The sequence below is a fragment of the Cyanistes caeruleus genome, chromosome 13, assembly GCF_971803275.1.
Source record: "Cyanistes caeruleus chromosome 13, bCyaCae1.hap1.1, whole genome shotgun sequence".
Taxonomy (NCBI): Eukaryota; Metazoa; Chordata; class Aves; order Passeriformes; family Paridae; genus Cyanistes; species Cyanistes caeruleus.
In genome coordinates this window covers 9,124,240-9,141,589 of record NC_141713.1, presented here as the reverse complement: position 1 = coordinate 9,141,589, position 17,350 = coordinate 9,124,240, and the positions used below count along the sequence as shown (strand labels likewise).

At 36.6% G+C, this 17,350-nt stretch overlaps 1 protein-coding gene across 5 annotated transcripts in view; it reads left to right on the top strand.

Moving 5' to 3' along the window:
• Window positions 1–17,350, top strand: part of EFL1 (elongation factor like GTPase 1) — a 64,488-nt gene that overhangs the window by 30,488 nt on the left and 16,650 nt on the right. For 3 of the 5 annotated variants that reach the window (XR_015275973.1, XR_015275974.1, XM_086849608.1), the window contains exons 16-17: window positions 13,424–13,555; window positions 16,040–16,187. Coding sequence is in view for 2 of the 5 variants with exons in the window: in XM_086849608.1 (XP_086705734.1) it covers window positions 13,424–13,555; window positions 16,040–16,187 (280 nt within the window). In the remaining 3 variants the exon portion in view is untranslated. The remainder of the gene's footprint in view (window positions 1–13,423; window positions 13,556–16,039; window positions 16,188–17,350) is intronic. The other 2 variants (XR_015275975.1, XM_086849609.1) reach the window with 1 other exon arrangement.

Below are 17,350 nucleotides of genomic sequence, written 5' to 3'. Positions count from 1 at the left end.
AAATATGTCGACTCTAAATTAAATCAATCTCACCAAGTAGTCTGAGAGCCAAAAATCTGCAATCAGCATGGTTCCTACTTACTAGCTCAACTTGGAAATTTACAGGTTTCAGAGGCAGTGTAATGTTAAGGAAAGCCACTGCCATGAAAACAGATTGTTCAGCTTCTTTTTTTTGACACTTTCTTTGTCCTGAGAAAAGCTCCTGTTTTATATGAAAAAGAGCTCCTCTCTGAATGTTTCTTTAACTTTTGTGGCTACACTAATTGCCTTCTGCTCAGAGTAATAGCTGGACTGTAGAAATTAGGCTGGACCTCCCTCAGCTGTTTTCGGGGTGTTAAGGTGGCTCTGAAAGTGACACTTTTTCCCCCCTAAGCTCCCCAGCCCAAATCTTAGTATTAAGCTCTTGTTTTCCCTTTCTATTCCACCTTTCTCTCTGTATTTGTTCCTCTACCTCTGCTTTTAATTTGTATTGCCTTAGTTATCCCATGTCAATCAAGTTAGATGATATGAGAATATTTTAGTTAACCAAAGCCTAAGCAAAGGGAAAAAGCTCTTCTTTTAACTGGCATTGTTTATGCAAAACCACTAATCTGAGAGGGCATTTTCCTTGAATGTGTTTTAAATTCCTGCTGGAGCACTTCCTAATGTGAGCCAGGCCTCCGTGTAAGGGGGAGAGGAGCAGGATACCTGGATACCTGCTTTCACACCTGCTGTGGAGGAGTGTTCCTCTCATTGTATAGTAACCCTGGTGCCTGTAATGCACAGCATCTTTACAATAAATACCATCTGTGGCTGTGAAATGCCTCTACTTCTACATTCAAACTAGCCACAGAAGCCTTCATTTATTCCTTTGGGTGTTTCTGCCCTGCTTCCATTGTCTGTTGTTACCAAAGCTTATTCAAGGAGATCAGAAAAAGCAGTGAGGGGTTGCACTGAGAGCACAGGAGTCTGAGTGAGTTTGGAATCATTTTTGCACATAACCCTGCTGAAGGAACGTGACTCACAGAGAATCACAATCCCATGTAACAAACGGGAAGGTTAAAAAGTCAAGAGACTGTTAACAAATGCTGTGTTTTTATGACTTATTTTCTAAATATTTTCTCGAAATTTTGATGTTGTTTCGTGTCTCAGATGGAATTGCAGAAGTGTTGTGAGGGTTGTTTGGCCTGTGTCAGGCTGTGAGTCATGGAGCTGGCTTTGGGCTGTGAACTGTGGGGGGGACTTAAGGCAGAGCTATATTTAGGATTATCAACTGATGTCAAACTGTGGAGCACTGCTAAACAACAGTGTTAAAGGGGCAGCACTGGATAGCTTAGGCTCAAAGTTCAGATTGTTTGCAGTGCTTTTTGAATTAGGAAGTAATTGGAAAAGGTGATATTTACTAGAAGTATTCTGCAGTTTGCAAACCAAGCAGTGTAAGTTTCAACTCAGTTTTTACTTAGCTAGTAAAAATTATTGTAATTTCATTGTCAAAATGGTATGGTTTCAAAAGAGCAAGCCTATACAGTAGTTCTAGTTTTTATGTGTTTCAGAATCAGAATGGGTAAGAACATTATGTATAAAAAATTGTTAAATTCCAGTTATAGATAGACAGGAAATAATGTTTGAAGGGCTGTTAACATTGAGTTTGTCTTAAGATGCAGAACACCTGCTTACCTTACTTGATTGTATTTTGAAATTTTGTCATTAATGCCAGGAACCAAATTTAGATACCTTTTTGCATCTAATTAAGACTAAAAGAAGTCGAGTTCTTTTCTAAACTTTATTGCTGCTTACTACCTAATTCAATGAGACTTCCTAGAGGTCTGTTATGTATAAGGGCAAAATTCAAGAGTGATTTTTAGAAATAAAAAGTTCTATTTTCCAAGGCTGCTCCTCTGTTGTGACTGTGATGGACTGTAGCTGATGGTTTATGTGGGGTTTTACGTTTGGTAACCTTTCTTTGCGTATGTATGTTTTGGTAGGAAATTCACCTATTTTGGTGGAGAGAATTTTATATTGTAATCTTTGCTTCTGGTCCTGTCTGTGTGAAAACAGTGAGATTGCAGTAGGAAAACTGCAGGAATTGTAAAGACCCCAGCTGTGATTTTCTGGACAGAATAAGAGGTAATTTCATCCCAATAAATTTGAAGTTGGGAAGTTTTTCTAAGACACTTGATGCTGGTTTAAGTGCACTATTATTGTCTTGTATGTAGGTACGTAGCCAGACCTGTGACAAGACAATATACTGGTGGGAAAATAGGGAAAATTCTACTCTGAGTGTGTAAGTTCTACGTTTTTTTTAAGTTAATGTATGGGACATAAATCACTCTATCTGTCTATGTTACTGACATTTTATGTTTCAGTGAAATGCCAGCTTTGATACAAGTCTGTTTCAGTGACTAATTGAATTTCTGAAACATAATATTGAGCAACAAATACTCATCCAAAGACTTGATGTTTTCCAAGTGTCATATGTTAAGATTTGTACAATATTGAAGTATTAGGTCACCAAGTGGTGTGAGTTGCATGGCTGTAAACCCTGTTACTGCAGATGAAAATTCAACCTGCTGGTAGTTCTTGTTCCATCACTTACGGCACTTACATAAAGACATTCATACCCATTCTCCCCTTTTTAGCCTGCTGGAGCTGATGAGGAGCAGGCAGTTGAAAGCACACATGATTGAGAAGCTCTCAAAATTGGATGTAAAACGTGCGGAATCCTGATGGTTATATTTTTCAGAGCTTTTGCACAAAAGACTAATTGTTTTGTCATGTTCAAAAAGAAAGTTCTCCAAGCAGTGTTACTAACAAAGCCTGGATTCCTGTGGACTGATGTCCTTAAAATCCTCAGCTCCCCTCCAAGCTGCATTTGTGTCCCAGTTGGCCGCCGGGATGCGCGTGCTGGTCACCAGGCAGCTGCTTCCAGGCGGGATATAAAATGATCGTGTTTTGCCTGCCCTTTCTTCAGTGAGATCACCAATTTTGGTCTCCCTTCAGTACTTGGCCATTGATTTTACATAACTTGTGGAAACTTAATTACACCTGAACCCTCTGCTCTCTCTCACTGGTGAATTTAGTGGAAGTTGACAACATGTTTAAAAGTTGTTGAGAGGAGCCTGTGTGATTACAGGAGTTGCGTTTACTTTGGAAATGGGACTAAAAACGAACTCCATTTTTAACAGATGCTTTTGTGTCCGCAATCCCGTCAGGAAGTATGACATACTGTGTTGAAAGCCTTGCCTCTCAACCAAAAAGAGTCATTTCAGTGCTCAGGCATTTTTAGCAGAAATGCCTCTCATTTTTAGTAAAAAAGGTTTATCTATCTGGACCTCTTCCAAAGTGTTTAAAGCTGATACAGAGCAGTGCCAAATGGCCACGTTACTTCTGTTCAGAAAAGCAGCTGAGATATTTTTTTGGTGTATGTTTTAGGGTTTTGCTTTGTCTTGAAGCAGCAGCCGAGCCACTGCTGTTGCCTGTGGGTGACACTCAATACCCCTTCTGTGGGCTCTGCTGCTTAGGCAGCACAATGTCAGCCAGCCTGACCTCCTCTGGAAGGGCACAGAGGTGCAGCATGGAGACAAGTTCACTTTTTTCACACCCTAGAGGTGTTAGCTGTGCCCTCTACGTATATGGGAAAGGGGGAAAAGATCTCTCAACTAGTTTTTGGAGATGCTGGTTGTTTAACCTGGTGTTCCGGTTGGTGTCATCGTGCCATTGGGGTTTCACTGGGATTAATATGTTGAGTTGCCTGTTCTTGGACAAAATGTCAGAAGCAGCCTCTTAATGTGTTAGTAGTTAAGGGAATGCAAATTGGGTGAGAGGGAAAATTGCTTTTTATTTGATTAGTTTTACTGTTTATTTAGTATCCTGAATTGTCGTACCCAGAGTCTGACAAATGCTGGTGCTGGGGAGCCTGAAGTGGGGACAGGGTTTGGTTTTTTAGGGGCAGCTGGCTGTAGATCATCCCAGCTGAATTTGAGATGGTGTTCTCAGACTGCCTTTTGGGGTGGGGTTCCTTTTCCTTTTAGCCTTGAATGCAAATGAATTGATCAGTGACTGGTGATATTCCTGTAAAAAAGGGAATTAGAACACAGGGTTTTCCAGATGTGGAAGTGTTACAGCTCCAAGCTCCCTCCCAGGTATCTTTGGTCCGTGTGAGGCTTGTGCCTGTTCATAGCAAATGAAGACAGCTGTGTTGGGGGTGTTCTCAGTGCATATAGACTCATGTGATGTAAATAAAATTACATCCTATTAGTTGTTTTGTTTGGTTTGGGTTTTTTTTTCAACAAGGTATGAAAAATCAAGATTAGTTCTATTTAATATCTTCATTTTAAAACAGAGGAATGCTTTAAAGCCTGGTTTAATGATGTGGTCCTCTGCACTAGTCTTAAGAATTCTCCTACCTATGTATTTTTTTCCTCATTTTTTCTTGTCCTAGAGCTAATGGAAGTTAATATGTTGCAATATTTTAGGAAGTCAAAATTATGCAGACTGCAAATTACAGTAATAACTCTCGATGATACATTAACTGAAGTAATCAGAAATTAGGGTGAAAATTAGAGTCTTCTTTCCTTTCAGGGAAAAAGATTTGTGGGGATAAGGAGGATAAATAGCATTCCTAACTTTTAGGGTATTTTTATGCCTTAAATATACTTGATTTTGGTATGCTTAGTTTGCTCAGTGGCAGACTGGCACTATTACTTAAAGAGAAGCTGACTTTTAAAATCCATTATTTCACTATATTTTGTGAAAAAAAAGGAATTCTTTTCAATCTGAGGTCAGTATTAATGGCCCCATAATAGATTTTCATGTGGCAGGAATTTTATTAATTCTGGGCTTTTTTAAAAAAAAATTGAGTGCACTTTCTGTTTATTTTTTAATTAGTTTAGCTATTAAGCTGGAGCATGTGATAAATAACTCATTATCAATAACTTCCTAGGCTGCTGATATTACAAGTGTATTTAAGACATCCGTGTTCCTTCTCATGCCATCTGTTTTACACCCATTATGTCAAATAGTCCTAATCTGAGACATTTGAAAGGTGCTTTATTTGGTTAGAATCCTTCTGATTAATTATTTCCCAAAATATTATCGCTTGTATAACTACAAATGAGCTTCTTAAAGATTTCTTTTAGCTTGAAGTAAAATTTTATATTCTTCTTTATCCATCTTGAAAATTACTGTATTTAAAGTAAACATCAACTTCTGCATAATGCAGACTGAAACGGTCCATTATTCATGGTGCTTTGGAAGACTCAAAGCCATATTTCCCAAGGCAGCCAAGTCAGGCGGCATAAATCACTTCTAGACAGATGTGTTGGGGGGTGGGGAGGTTGCCTTTAAAAGAGAGCATTAGGCATTGGGTCAGGTCTTGGAAAATTGAATTTTAATTAGTTACTTGCGTGTCTTACAAGTTAACAGGATAAATGGTCAATGGCTTAAGCATTTCCCACAGGATGTTGTAGACATTTGGTAATCAGTGTGCTGCTTCTTCCTGTGCTATCTGGAATATCCTCATAACTGGTTAGTCTGTATTTGCATTTATCTGATATATTGAATGATAAAGGCCTTATGTTCTTTTTTTGAAGTAATAAAATATAAATCATGTATATTGGGATTCTACAGCTAAACATAAATCAGCACATGTTTGGACAAAATTTAATGAGCTTTTAAGCTAACTGCCATTGTCTTTTGTAATTGACACTTCTAGTGTAGATTCTAAATTCCTCATGTACCTGGGATTTGTAATGCAGAATTTGTAGGAATATGTAGCTTTTTCTAAGCAAACATGACAAAACTTCCAAGACTTCTACAGATTAAAATTAATTCTTTGCAAGATCAGTGCCTGAAGGCCTCATTAATTTTAACACAACTTATAATTGATTCTGGGAAGTAACAGATGTTAGTTATATTTTACAATCATCCGTTTAAGAAAACAGTATATACGTGAATTCTGTCCATTTTTAGGAGACATTACTAAAACTGAATAAAGCCTGAAATGGCATTTGCTCTTTGGGAAGTTTGTACACTATGCTGTCACTAGTCTTATTTATGAAGAAATCATTTATGTTATTGATCTATTAGCTGAGATTAGTTATTTTGCTCTGTTGCAGGAAGTATTTTATCAAGAAATTAGAAGAATTAAGTTTTCTACTGTGCTGAAAACCCTAATGAACTTTAGATCTTTTTTCATTTACATCTTGGTTCCAGTACTCATAAAAATAGTAAAATATCGTATGTGAGTTTGTCTTCCCATTGTCTACCTAGAAATAAATGTTGAACTTTCCTACTTCAAGTAGAAAGGCTTTGCCTCCGTCTCCTTTCTTGTGATGTTAAACAGTTTTTATGCTCAATTGGACAGAGCACAACTGATAGCATGCTTCCCTTCTCAGGCTGCTGCCTTCCTCTCCTCTGCCTTTTGAATATCTGTACCTTTCAATGTAAGTGAAATATTTGAAAAAAGCATTGAAATAAATCGAGAAGTGATTGTTTTGATTAACCCTTCAGCTGTCTATTCTGTTCACGATCCTGTAACACGTGATCCTCTTTTAATAGATTTCCAGAACTGAGTATGTGCACACGGCTAATGTTTTGATGGTGGTCCTGCAAAGGATTGTTTTACTGTTTTCTAATGCAACTAGCCAGAGAAGTAGGTTTTAAATAGCTTTCTCTCCTTTTTAAAGTCCAGAGTAGAAATATCAAATGTGTCTTTGCTAGATGACTGCTGGAGATTTGTCTTTTTCTTCTGCTAGCTTGAGGGAAGAAATTTGGATCTTTTGGTAAATGTTCCTTTTGCAAACTTAGATATTCATATCAAGCCTAAGTCTAAAGTATTTTACCAAACAGTTCAGTGTTTTCTTGAGTTTTGTTGATGGATGAGGGTTTTGTTGTTGTTATTGTTGTTGTTTGGGGTTTTGTTTTGTAGTTCTCTCATTTTTCTGGTAGGAACCAGCAGTAGATGGCCAGCGCATGTGGACAGTGCAAGGAGACCTCCAGAGCGACACCTGAAACATTTCTGATCTTCACAGAAAGATACAGAGTCTTTCAGAGAGTGTAGTTAAAGCTATGACTAGAAGACTTCCCTTTTTCTTAGAAGATTGCTGGGCAATTTCTCCCTGCATAGGATGCTCCAAAAGAATTCAGCTGATCTCTTTTCCAGTACCACATGAAATTTCATTTGTTTATTTATAAAAGCACATTTACTGTTACTAAATAAAAACCCTCAACAAAAAATCAACATTTCAAAATACTTGTAGATTATCAAGGTAAATATGTTGAAACAACTATTCCTAAATTCCATTTGTTTGGGACAGCAACCATTCTGAACTAGTGCTGCAATTCTGGTAGTAATATTTAAAAAAAAATAAGTAAATTCAGATGTGTTGCTGTCAGGTCAAATTAAAATAATTTATTTAAAGTAATTATAAATCTAAAATTTGGTTTGTGTTTGAGAAACCCTTGCAGAGTTTTGTATGGTGCTAAATGCTTCCCACATGTAGTAATGGAAGCATTAATTTGACATACAGGCTGTAGCTGAAGTGAGTTCAGTGCCTGTGTGGTCACACTGCACAAAGATCTGTCCACATGTGTACTGTTGTTCACTATCGCTGCTTTCAAGTGATGTCAAGTTGAGATGGTGTGTGGAAAGGAATTTTAATGTGTGAGCTTAGCAAAATATATTACATATATACTGCTGAGGACAGCTACTGACCATTTTATAAAACCACAAAAGGTGCTGCTCAGTGCCTTTATTAAGAATGCTTTACATTTAAATGGTTAAAGTAGCTTTAATTGGAGTAAAGATTTTTTCCCCTGTGGAACTACAAGTGCATTGATTTCATAATACATAAAGATGGATGGGGCCTATTACAGATCTAAGTACAAAATTCCTAGGTTTCTGTGCTAAAATGACGCTTAAATGTAAATGTTGAAAAATTGGGATCATTTTCTTTAGTCTTGAGCTCCAAAAATTAGTATGGCATGATAAATGAAATAATTGTGTAGCATAAGAAAAACATGATTATTTGAAATACTTTCATCTTCTGTAGTTATTGGTCTCATTAAGCAGCTTAAGAAAATCAATATTTCATCTTGACTACAACAGTTTGTAAATCCAGAAGCAAGATTTGAAATGTTAACTGATTTTGGTTTAATTCTGTTTACTTTAAGGTAAATTTGTATTTTAGCAAGCAAATTTCAGACTCAGCGTTGATGTCAGCTTTGTCATGCAGACTGAATGCAGGTAGAGCTCAAACCATTCACTGTAACATTTTAAAGATGTTACTGTTTAATGTAAAGGGGATTTTTTTACAGTTCCTTGAAATAGTTCGTAGTCTCATCTGAAGAAGAACAGGAATGTTCATAATCAGAATTGTCAGCTCAGTCAACACTCAGGAAATCTGTGTTCTCATGCAGCCTAAGGGCCTAATGAAATAGGTGGTATTTTTTCCCCAAAGACACTCGGCAGAAGATAAATGATGCTTGTTTGCTCATTACATGTGTTTGCAATCTTTCTAGAAACTATAATCTAGTAGTAGGATGTTTTAGTGGAATGTGCTGTTAGACTGTATTCTTGCTCTCCTTGCAGCTCTGAAAGCAGACAGCTCTGTTCTTTGAACTGCTGGTTTTTTTCCTAAAAGAACTCAGTGGGGTGCTCCAGCACTTTTTCATCGTTCACTTCTTGAAGATTCAGTAGTGAATTACCGAATTGCTCCTTGAGTCAAAAGGTGCTTATTGCATTCAGTCTTACCAAATTGTGCCCCGTGGGGAGAGGGAGTTTTGTCGTGGCATTATTAGCAATAAGGTGAGTTTACTCTCATCTGATCAGAAAGTTAGGCTCAGTTTCCCCTGCAACTACTGTGAAACAAAAAGTAATATTTTTTTTATAAAATTACACCTGAACACCTTTGTCTTGAGAAACCGAATTCATGTTAATCTCCAGTGCAAAACCAGGTAGAACTTGTGGTTTTGAAACTCAGGAAGAAACTGGGACAAATGGTTCTACAGTCTGACACTGAGGATTTTTAGAGATTCAGCTCAAGAAAAAATTGGGAAAGCGGAAAAGGAAAATGTTGAATTAACTTTTCTGTAAGATGATTGGAACTGAAAATCTTCTGAATATCTGTACCTTTCTGTACCTTTAACTGAAACTGAAAATTGGAGCTGAAACCATGCACATACCTTACAATATTCTCTTTTCCATTCAAGCACTTTCACTTGCCTCAGAAACAAATAAGAATTGAGGGTGCACAATTAGATATGAGGATGCTCACCAGCAATCTTTGCTAACATGTGGTGTGTATTATGGAAAAAGTTGATGAAATCTCAACTAGAGAATGTGGTCTGTGTCTTGATTTACATTCCCCTCACTTCTAGAAACAGTTTCTAATATAGAAAGGCCAAATTTTGCCCTGAGATGTCTCTTTGCAGTGCCCATGAGATTCAAGAGAAACATGCTTAAAATCTGAGGTGATAAATGTATTATTCAAGTTATTCTTAAGCTTTAGTAGCTACCTGTCCCTACAGTTACAGTCATATAATCCCAGTGATTAGTAAAACCTTTTAAGATTCCTCAAATGTAAAAGGCATACTATTGTAACTGAGTTTAATCCTACCAAAAGCCACTTTTCCCGTACAAAATACCTTTCCTTTTTTTTTTTTTTTTCTTCTTTTTAAATTAGGGACAGTAATGAAAGGCTGGAGGTGGATGCTTAAAGTTTATCTGGCTACAGTGAACCAATATTAGTCAAATAGGTAACAGCATGCTAATGGTATAATCTTTTGTAGTCTTAAGCTAGATATTGGGAAAAGGAGAAATTTTTGCATAGATTTGAGGAAGAATGATGATTGATATGGAGGCATTTTCCTTGGTTTTTTTATTTTTTTAATATTATTTGGCAAATACAGTTTGTTCTTCTGTTTGTTTTAGCTGGTCTTTAACCTATTTACTTCAAGAATGAACTAGAAACATCTAGAGCCAAGGTGGATTTGTGAATTTATTTTCTCATACATATTCTTTAAATCACCTTTTAAAGATACTTATTTTAAAATGTCTCTCACAGGGCATAATAAAAGTATTTGTATTACTGCTCAAAGAAAATTATAGAGGTGTCACTGTGTTTGTACAGTCCCTTTGAAACAACAGGCACGTGCTCAAATTGAGGTTTCAGATTGTGGGGATTTACAGAAGTTTGCATCACACCTACATAATTCTCATGAGTTATGTAGGAGCTTGCATGGTCTTCACTGATACATATGTGAAGTGCATGGAGCATTTAAACCAGAGGCTTTGCATATTGTAAGGTCCTAATCTTGCTAAGGAGGTCTCATTGATAAGAAATGATAGATTTCAGTGGAGACAGAACCTTAGTGGGAAGATTAGCATTAGCTTTCTTCTTTACTTAGTTCCTTACTGTGTTAGTCCAAAGCTTGACAAGTCTCCATTCCAAAGCAGCCTGGGATTCTTAAGTGGTGATATCATCAGTGAGAGAAGATAAAGATCGACTGAACTAATGTGCTGAGGCTAGTAACAATGTGGCAGAAGTTAAAATTTAAACAGCTTTCATTCTTCTTTGTTTGATTTTTCACATTGCAAACTAAATTATTCCCTTATCTGATTAAAAAACTTTAGCATGGTGGTGGTGTCTGCTTCATTTTTTTGCAACTTGAAAGAACATTAAATGCATAAATCTTTCTACATCAAGAGAAACTAATTTCATATACCTTGAAGTTGATCTGTTACGTGTTCAGATCTTTATAGCTGAATTGAGCTGGAAAAGCATATTTTAAAGGTATCAAAATTATTGTGTAAGGTGCTGGTTACCAGCAAGACATAGAAATGAAAAGTAAATTGAGCTTGTCTTACAACGCCTACTCCTTTTGAAAATTTCAGTCATGATGTTCTTATCTCTTTTTACCATTTAGCTTCTACCCTCTGCTAATATCTGGTGATATAGGTAGGAATATACTTGATTTAGTATTCTTATCTTCTAGGGCAAGTCAGAGAAGGGACTCAGTAAAGAAGAACCTTTGTAAATCTCGTGTTTCACCACCTGTGTAATAATTCTTCCTGAACCATTATTTGGTCTACTTTTAAAAGAACAAACCTCTGAAAGTCTTGCCTTTATCTCACAGACTTTTATTAACGCTTAATTTTTGTTGTTATTTTCCTAAGACCTTTCAAATAACATATTGATACACATTTGAGATCTGTGATCCTAGGTAGTATGTGCAAATTTCTGTGGTCTGGACAATAACTAAGTTTAAGATTTATGTATCATCATAATTAGAGGAATTTTTCCATTGATATGTCATGTGGTACTTTGGAATTGGTTATGTTGCCTCTTCCTCTAAAATTCAGAAAACACATTAGCAGTTATTTAGTAATCACATGATGCAAAAAGAGTATCCAAGAACCTTTACAGATTTTTCTTCCAACATTTGTTACTAAGAATTTTTAAATAAAATAGATTCAACGTGGCTGGACACTGCTGTATGCTAGCTCACACACTTCAGCAATTAAAACACTCAGGTTATCACCCTAACAGATTTTCACGAGATCTGACAATTCTTAGTGTATTACTGGTGCCAGATACTTACATTTTATGTATTTTTACCTTCAAATGTGAAACAGGAGAGCAAAAAGCTTCAGTTTTTCATTATGATAGTAAAAGTACAGAAACGTGTTAAGGAAAGAGTGAGTCTATCTAAAGTAAGATTTGGTAACTTTATTTCTCTGGTTCACATTACACTGTGCAAAGAAGCTGTTCACCTCCCTTTCTAAATCATTTTCATTTTACCAGCTGGAGAAGATCAGAATAAAATGGACCCATCCCTTTTCTCAGTCCCTGGTGGTGATGATGATCCAGCGTTTGTTTTTCATTCAAACCACATGTTGAATAAGTGAAAAAGAGGAAATACATGCTGGTCATAGGTCAGGTGCAACACAGAGTTTATACAGATTTATGTTCTTTGTAGCATCTGAAAGCCTGCAATTAAAGCCATTGAGTGTTGTTCTGCTTCCAGTTATTTTTAGGCAGGTTTTCCTATATAGTGACATTTTGGGTTTTGGATTACTCTGCTGGCCAGGCATCCGGCCTCCAGAGCTGGAGGAGCAACCTGATTGTGCAGATGAAACTGCAGCAGACTGGCTGTCCAGAACTCAAACTCTTGCATGATCTCATAGGGTGGAAGCTGACCCTCTTTGTTTCTGGCCTCATGATGAAGAAAATGAAGAAACCTAAGCCAAAAAAAAAAAAAAAAGCCTGGAAAAGTATTAGGGTGATAATGGGGAGCTGGGGTGAAGAACTCCTTGGGCATCTAGGAGAGAATAAGGAGGAAGAAGCACTGCAGTCTACAATGTGAATTTAATTTTTAAGCAGATACAGATTATGAGCTGAATGTGTCAGTTTTCTTGTAGCATTACAAGTTACATGCTCATTTAATTTATACTCCATTAGAACTGCACTGCTCATTGCTTATGATTGAAGGAGCATCAGGAAAAGTGATTGTATAAATTGATATCAGCTTTATTTGTTGTCTTTATTATTCACACACTTCTAGTAGTGTTTTAATAGCTTTGACTAAATTATGAATGATGTGCAGTTGGTTAGGAATTTGAAGGTAATAATTTCACATTCTCTTAAATGTGCCAGCCAGTCAAAACTCAGTATGCATTTACAGCAGCTATTTTGCAGATTTATAGCTAATATTTTGTTCTATATTTTTTCTTATCACTGCCATTTAATCTCACTTTTCTTCAATTTGTCAGCATTATGATGTATATAGAATGAGTATTAATAGCTTACAATGGGATGAATTCATTTTTGCAAGAATTGAGTTAGAAAAAAAGTGAATCCCAAATGGGCATGAGGGGATAAGAAGGAAAAATAAAGCATTCTTCACAATAATGCTGTGGAGGAGGTTGCCAGCAGAGGCTGTGCAGTCTCTACTGTGATAAATGTTTAAACCTTGAGTAGAGAAGGTCCTGAGCAACTTGATCTAATTGTGAAGCTCACCCTGCTTTGGCATGGATGTTGGACTAGATGACCATTGCAGGCCCCGTGCAGTCTAAATTTTTCTAAATCCAAACCACCAGAATTAAGTCTGAGCTGTACAAAGGCTTGGACATATTAGAAGGGAAAAACGTCCTCATGTCCTTTCTGTTCTCCAGAGCTATAAACATGCCTTTTAAAATACTGAGGGAATGCAACAGGAACTGTGAGACTAAATATCAAATGTCACACCAGAGACTTAAGAACTCAGTTTATGGACAAGTATCTTAACAGAGACTTTATATGAACAGTGAGGAATTCTTGAATTCAGCTTTTGTAATTAGAATGATTTCTCCTTTTCCTAACTTCATGATCATTTTTGTCTCATTTAATATGACAGTTGGTGATCTTTTGTTGTTTTGCCCTTTTTTCCCCCCAATTTCTATTAGGAATAGGAGGCCTGCAAGATTTTGTGCTGAAATCTGCAACACTGTCGACATCACCTGCTTGTCCACCCTTTACACCTCTCAACTTTGAAGCTACCCCGATCGTGCGAGTAGCTGTTGAACCAAAGCATCCAAGTAAGCTTCAAGGAGCATGGGGTTGGTAACACCAGCTCAGTGTGGCAGCAGTGCAGCTTCCAGCCCTTGGTGATTTGGCTAGTTGATGAGCTAGCCACTGAATCAGAGGCTTGCTCAATAGAAAATAAATGTATAGGTTGTCTGGAGGGCAATGTGAGTTGTTCCAGCTGCCTCACTCCTGTCTCAGTAAGTGAGGAGACCGTGGAGAAGTTGTTGTGCCCTTTTGTGACAGCTGTTCACGAGTCAGACACTGCATGGGCTAACAGTTCAGTGTTCCTTCGCTGTGAAGGTGAACAGATCTGTGGGTTCTCCACGTCTGCTGCTGTTATTTTATGTGTCATTAAACTTGTGGAGCAGATTTGCAGTACTGCTTCTCCTTGATGCCCCCACCCCACTTCTTGCAAAACAGAGTGGGATATCTCTGTCTTTATTTGAATTTCAGCCCAATTTCCATTTGTTGTTGTAGCATTGGTAGAACCAAAATAACTGGCTTTATGTTCAGTTGCAAAATACTCTAACACTAAGATTACATGTTTTACATGTTTTTTTAGAGAGCTACTGGACAGTTTGGCAGCTATTTGTTTCATGTTTTGAGTAACAGATAATCATATATTGTACATCCTACATTGTTAAAGCAGTTTTGAAAGTACTGGAAATTACTGGTTCTGATGAGTGTAGTATTAAGTTCAAAATATTAAAGAAATGTAATTCTAGAACTACTGACCAGTTTGGGGGTAATTTTTTTTTCCTTAAGAAATGAAGCTGGATCATTCTTGCACACCATTACTTAGTTTTTCCTCCTCAGTAACTTCTGAATTTATGGTCTGGACTAAATTTTTAGGGGGACAGAAGCCTGAAGGGTGGTTATACATGCAGAAGTTTCTTGAAAATCCTGTTTCTTGAAAAAACTGTTGCTTGCAACAACAGGAAGACAACCAAAATGTGACCATTGCAGTTGCCCAGAGAGCTGTGTGTAGCCTTGAGGTGGCCCTCACACATTGTCACATGGGTGCATTGCACTGCCACATCAGACCTGCTTCAAAACTGCATCTGCTTATGTGAAAAAATGGCTCATATAAATGATTTCCCTATGTACATTTTACAAAATTACTGTATGTCTTCACACTCATGTCAGAATCTTCCTGTATGATTGCATAAGCTCCAAAATAAATAATAAAAAAAAAATACTCATCACTCTGTGAGCTTAAATGCAGAGACAAAGTTGAAAGTCCTTATTCAACTGTGTTGGTCATGTGAAATAACTGCAGTTTTTCTGCTTTTCATTTATTTTTTTTGCTTGTTTTTCAAGGATACTTTTCTATTACACCCTTACAAGCTCAGCAGTAAATAAACAATATCATTTCTTTTAATAGTCTCCAAGTGAATGACAAGTTTAATGTCACTCTTCCTTCTGAATATGAATATATATTCCTGGAAACCCCTGGGGTATTCTCTGCTACGTATGTAAAGTAAAAAAAGAATTCATAATTAATTTCTTTAAATTGTGTTCATTATGAAAGGCTGCTGACATGAGGTGTTTATGCATAGCTTTGATGTAATCTAGCCAAATTTGACTCAGCTGTGCTTGTTCATTCTCCATTAACTTTAAGACAGCTCTTTTTAAACACCTTCATTTTAGGGACAGCTGTGATTTGTTCACTGAAAAGCTTTCACATTCCTGATTTTTCCTCTTTTCAGATTTTAATTACTTTAAAGCTTTCTAGTGGCTTACAGCTACTTCAAAATCCTTCCTGTGCTTTATTTGCAGTTATGCCTTCTGAATAATCCATATGGAATACTTTTATTTTTATTTTAGTAAAGTTAATGTTATTATTCATGTATTTGGAGCATTTTAAGCTTTAGAAATACAGAAGCTGCTACACTTAGTTATGAAAGTTTGCAAGGAAATTAAATTATTTACTCAAAGATGACTTTAAAAAGTTGTAATAGATTAGAAAGGTTATAATTTGATAATTTGTGAAAATGTGAAGTCCTGAATTTTTTTATCACTTTGTTTTTATAAAATTCAGGGGTTTTATTGGGTGTGAGCTGTTCATGAGCTGCAGGTAATGAGCATGAAATTAATTGTGTATGGGAAGCAACATAGCATAGTCATAGTCAATAGGTGACTTGTTCTACTAAACCTGCTGTAAAGCTGTGTAAACAGAAAATGTGCAATCCATAGAAATGTGATGTTATATGGTTATAATTGTATGATGTGAATTTTGTCATCACTACATAAATTGTTGGTGATAAATTCTGAGTGCAGCTTATGTTTTCAGTTGCTGCTCTTAAACCACGCTGCTCTGTGTGACTCATAATCAGAAAATTGCCCACTGAAAGTTTTTTGCATGCTTCTAAAATACTTATTTGTGTTTCCAGGCTTCCATAAAAAGGAGTGTTACTATTTTTCAGTTTCAGTCTATCCTATTTTGAGTATTTCTTTGCCAGTATTCCTTTGTTAATAATCCCCTATTTTGCCAGGTGATATGCCTCAGCTGGTCAGAGGGATGAAGCTTTTAAACCAAGCTGATCCATGTGTGCAAGTTTTAATCCAGGAGACAGGAGAGCATGTGCTGGTGACAGCAGGAGAAGTTCATCTTCAGCGCTGCTTGGACGACCTGAAAGAAAGGTTAGAGGGGCAAGGAGGAAGAAATATTTTTAGTTCAGTAGGTGTCTGTTGTATTTCTCTGTCAGATGGGTATCTTTGATTTATATTCTGGTAAAATAGAGCTTTATCCACAAACAGTTTTTACCAGTGAGTCATAAATGTGCCTTTTTGTAGCTATAAAAGTATCTGTGCTTGGGCAGAAGCCACTAGCTTATCACTTCTATACATCTAACACACACTTGGGGCATGTTCTAGAAATTCCAAACTGCAGTACTTCCAGAAGTCTAATTAAGAGTGCAATGTGGCATTTGTACAAAACAAAAACTGAGGGGAATCATGTCTTATAAATGAACTTTGAAAAATTACAAAGCACCAAGACTAAAATTGTATGTGCACACTCTGTGCCTTTTCTCACCGATTTTTTTTTCAAATATTAATCTATTCTCATTCATGAGTAGTATTTTTTGCAAGCACACATGAATATATTTAGTATCTTCTAATGTTTCTTCAAATGGCAGAAGAACAGATGTCTGAAACAATCCCTTCCTGTAACTTCATTTACTAAAACATTTCTGGTACTTCTACCACATACATTTACTGGCATTTTCTTTCTAAACCAAAGAGCAAACATGATGAATGGTTGAATGTTTGTCTTACTGTACCATAATTATTGCAGTTAATATCAGAGAACTGTAATTTCTTACGAAAATTAGACTGGATCACTTGTAAAACTGGATGTATATTTTAATGGTTATTCTCATTACAACTTAGCACGACATATTTTTACCATTTCTAAAAACATAGTATTATTTATGGATACTTTTGCTCAATTTTAATGTGTTTAAACCTTGCCTGTCTTTAGCTGCACTTTGCATAGCAGGATTGTATTATTGGCAATGGTCCAAATCTGAAAAAAAGAAATGTAAAATAATACTCAAAGGCAGGGTAATAGGATTATAGTGAGCAGCTAGTAGGACTTACTTACATACATTCATGTACATTTGCATTCCTAACTTTTTGTTTCATGTACATAATTTTGGAGATTTTTATGAGTTGTCATCTGATTTGTCTTTTGTTGAGAGAACGATAGCCTGTTGAAAGTGACCATTTTGTATCCCTGTGCTTGTGGCATTGTGAGCAGAAACAAGAAACACCAGGAGACACCAGGGGAGCAGGGCTCCCAC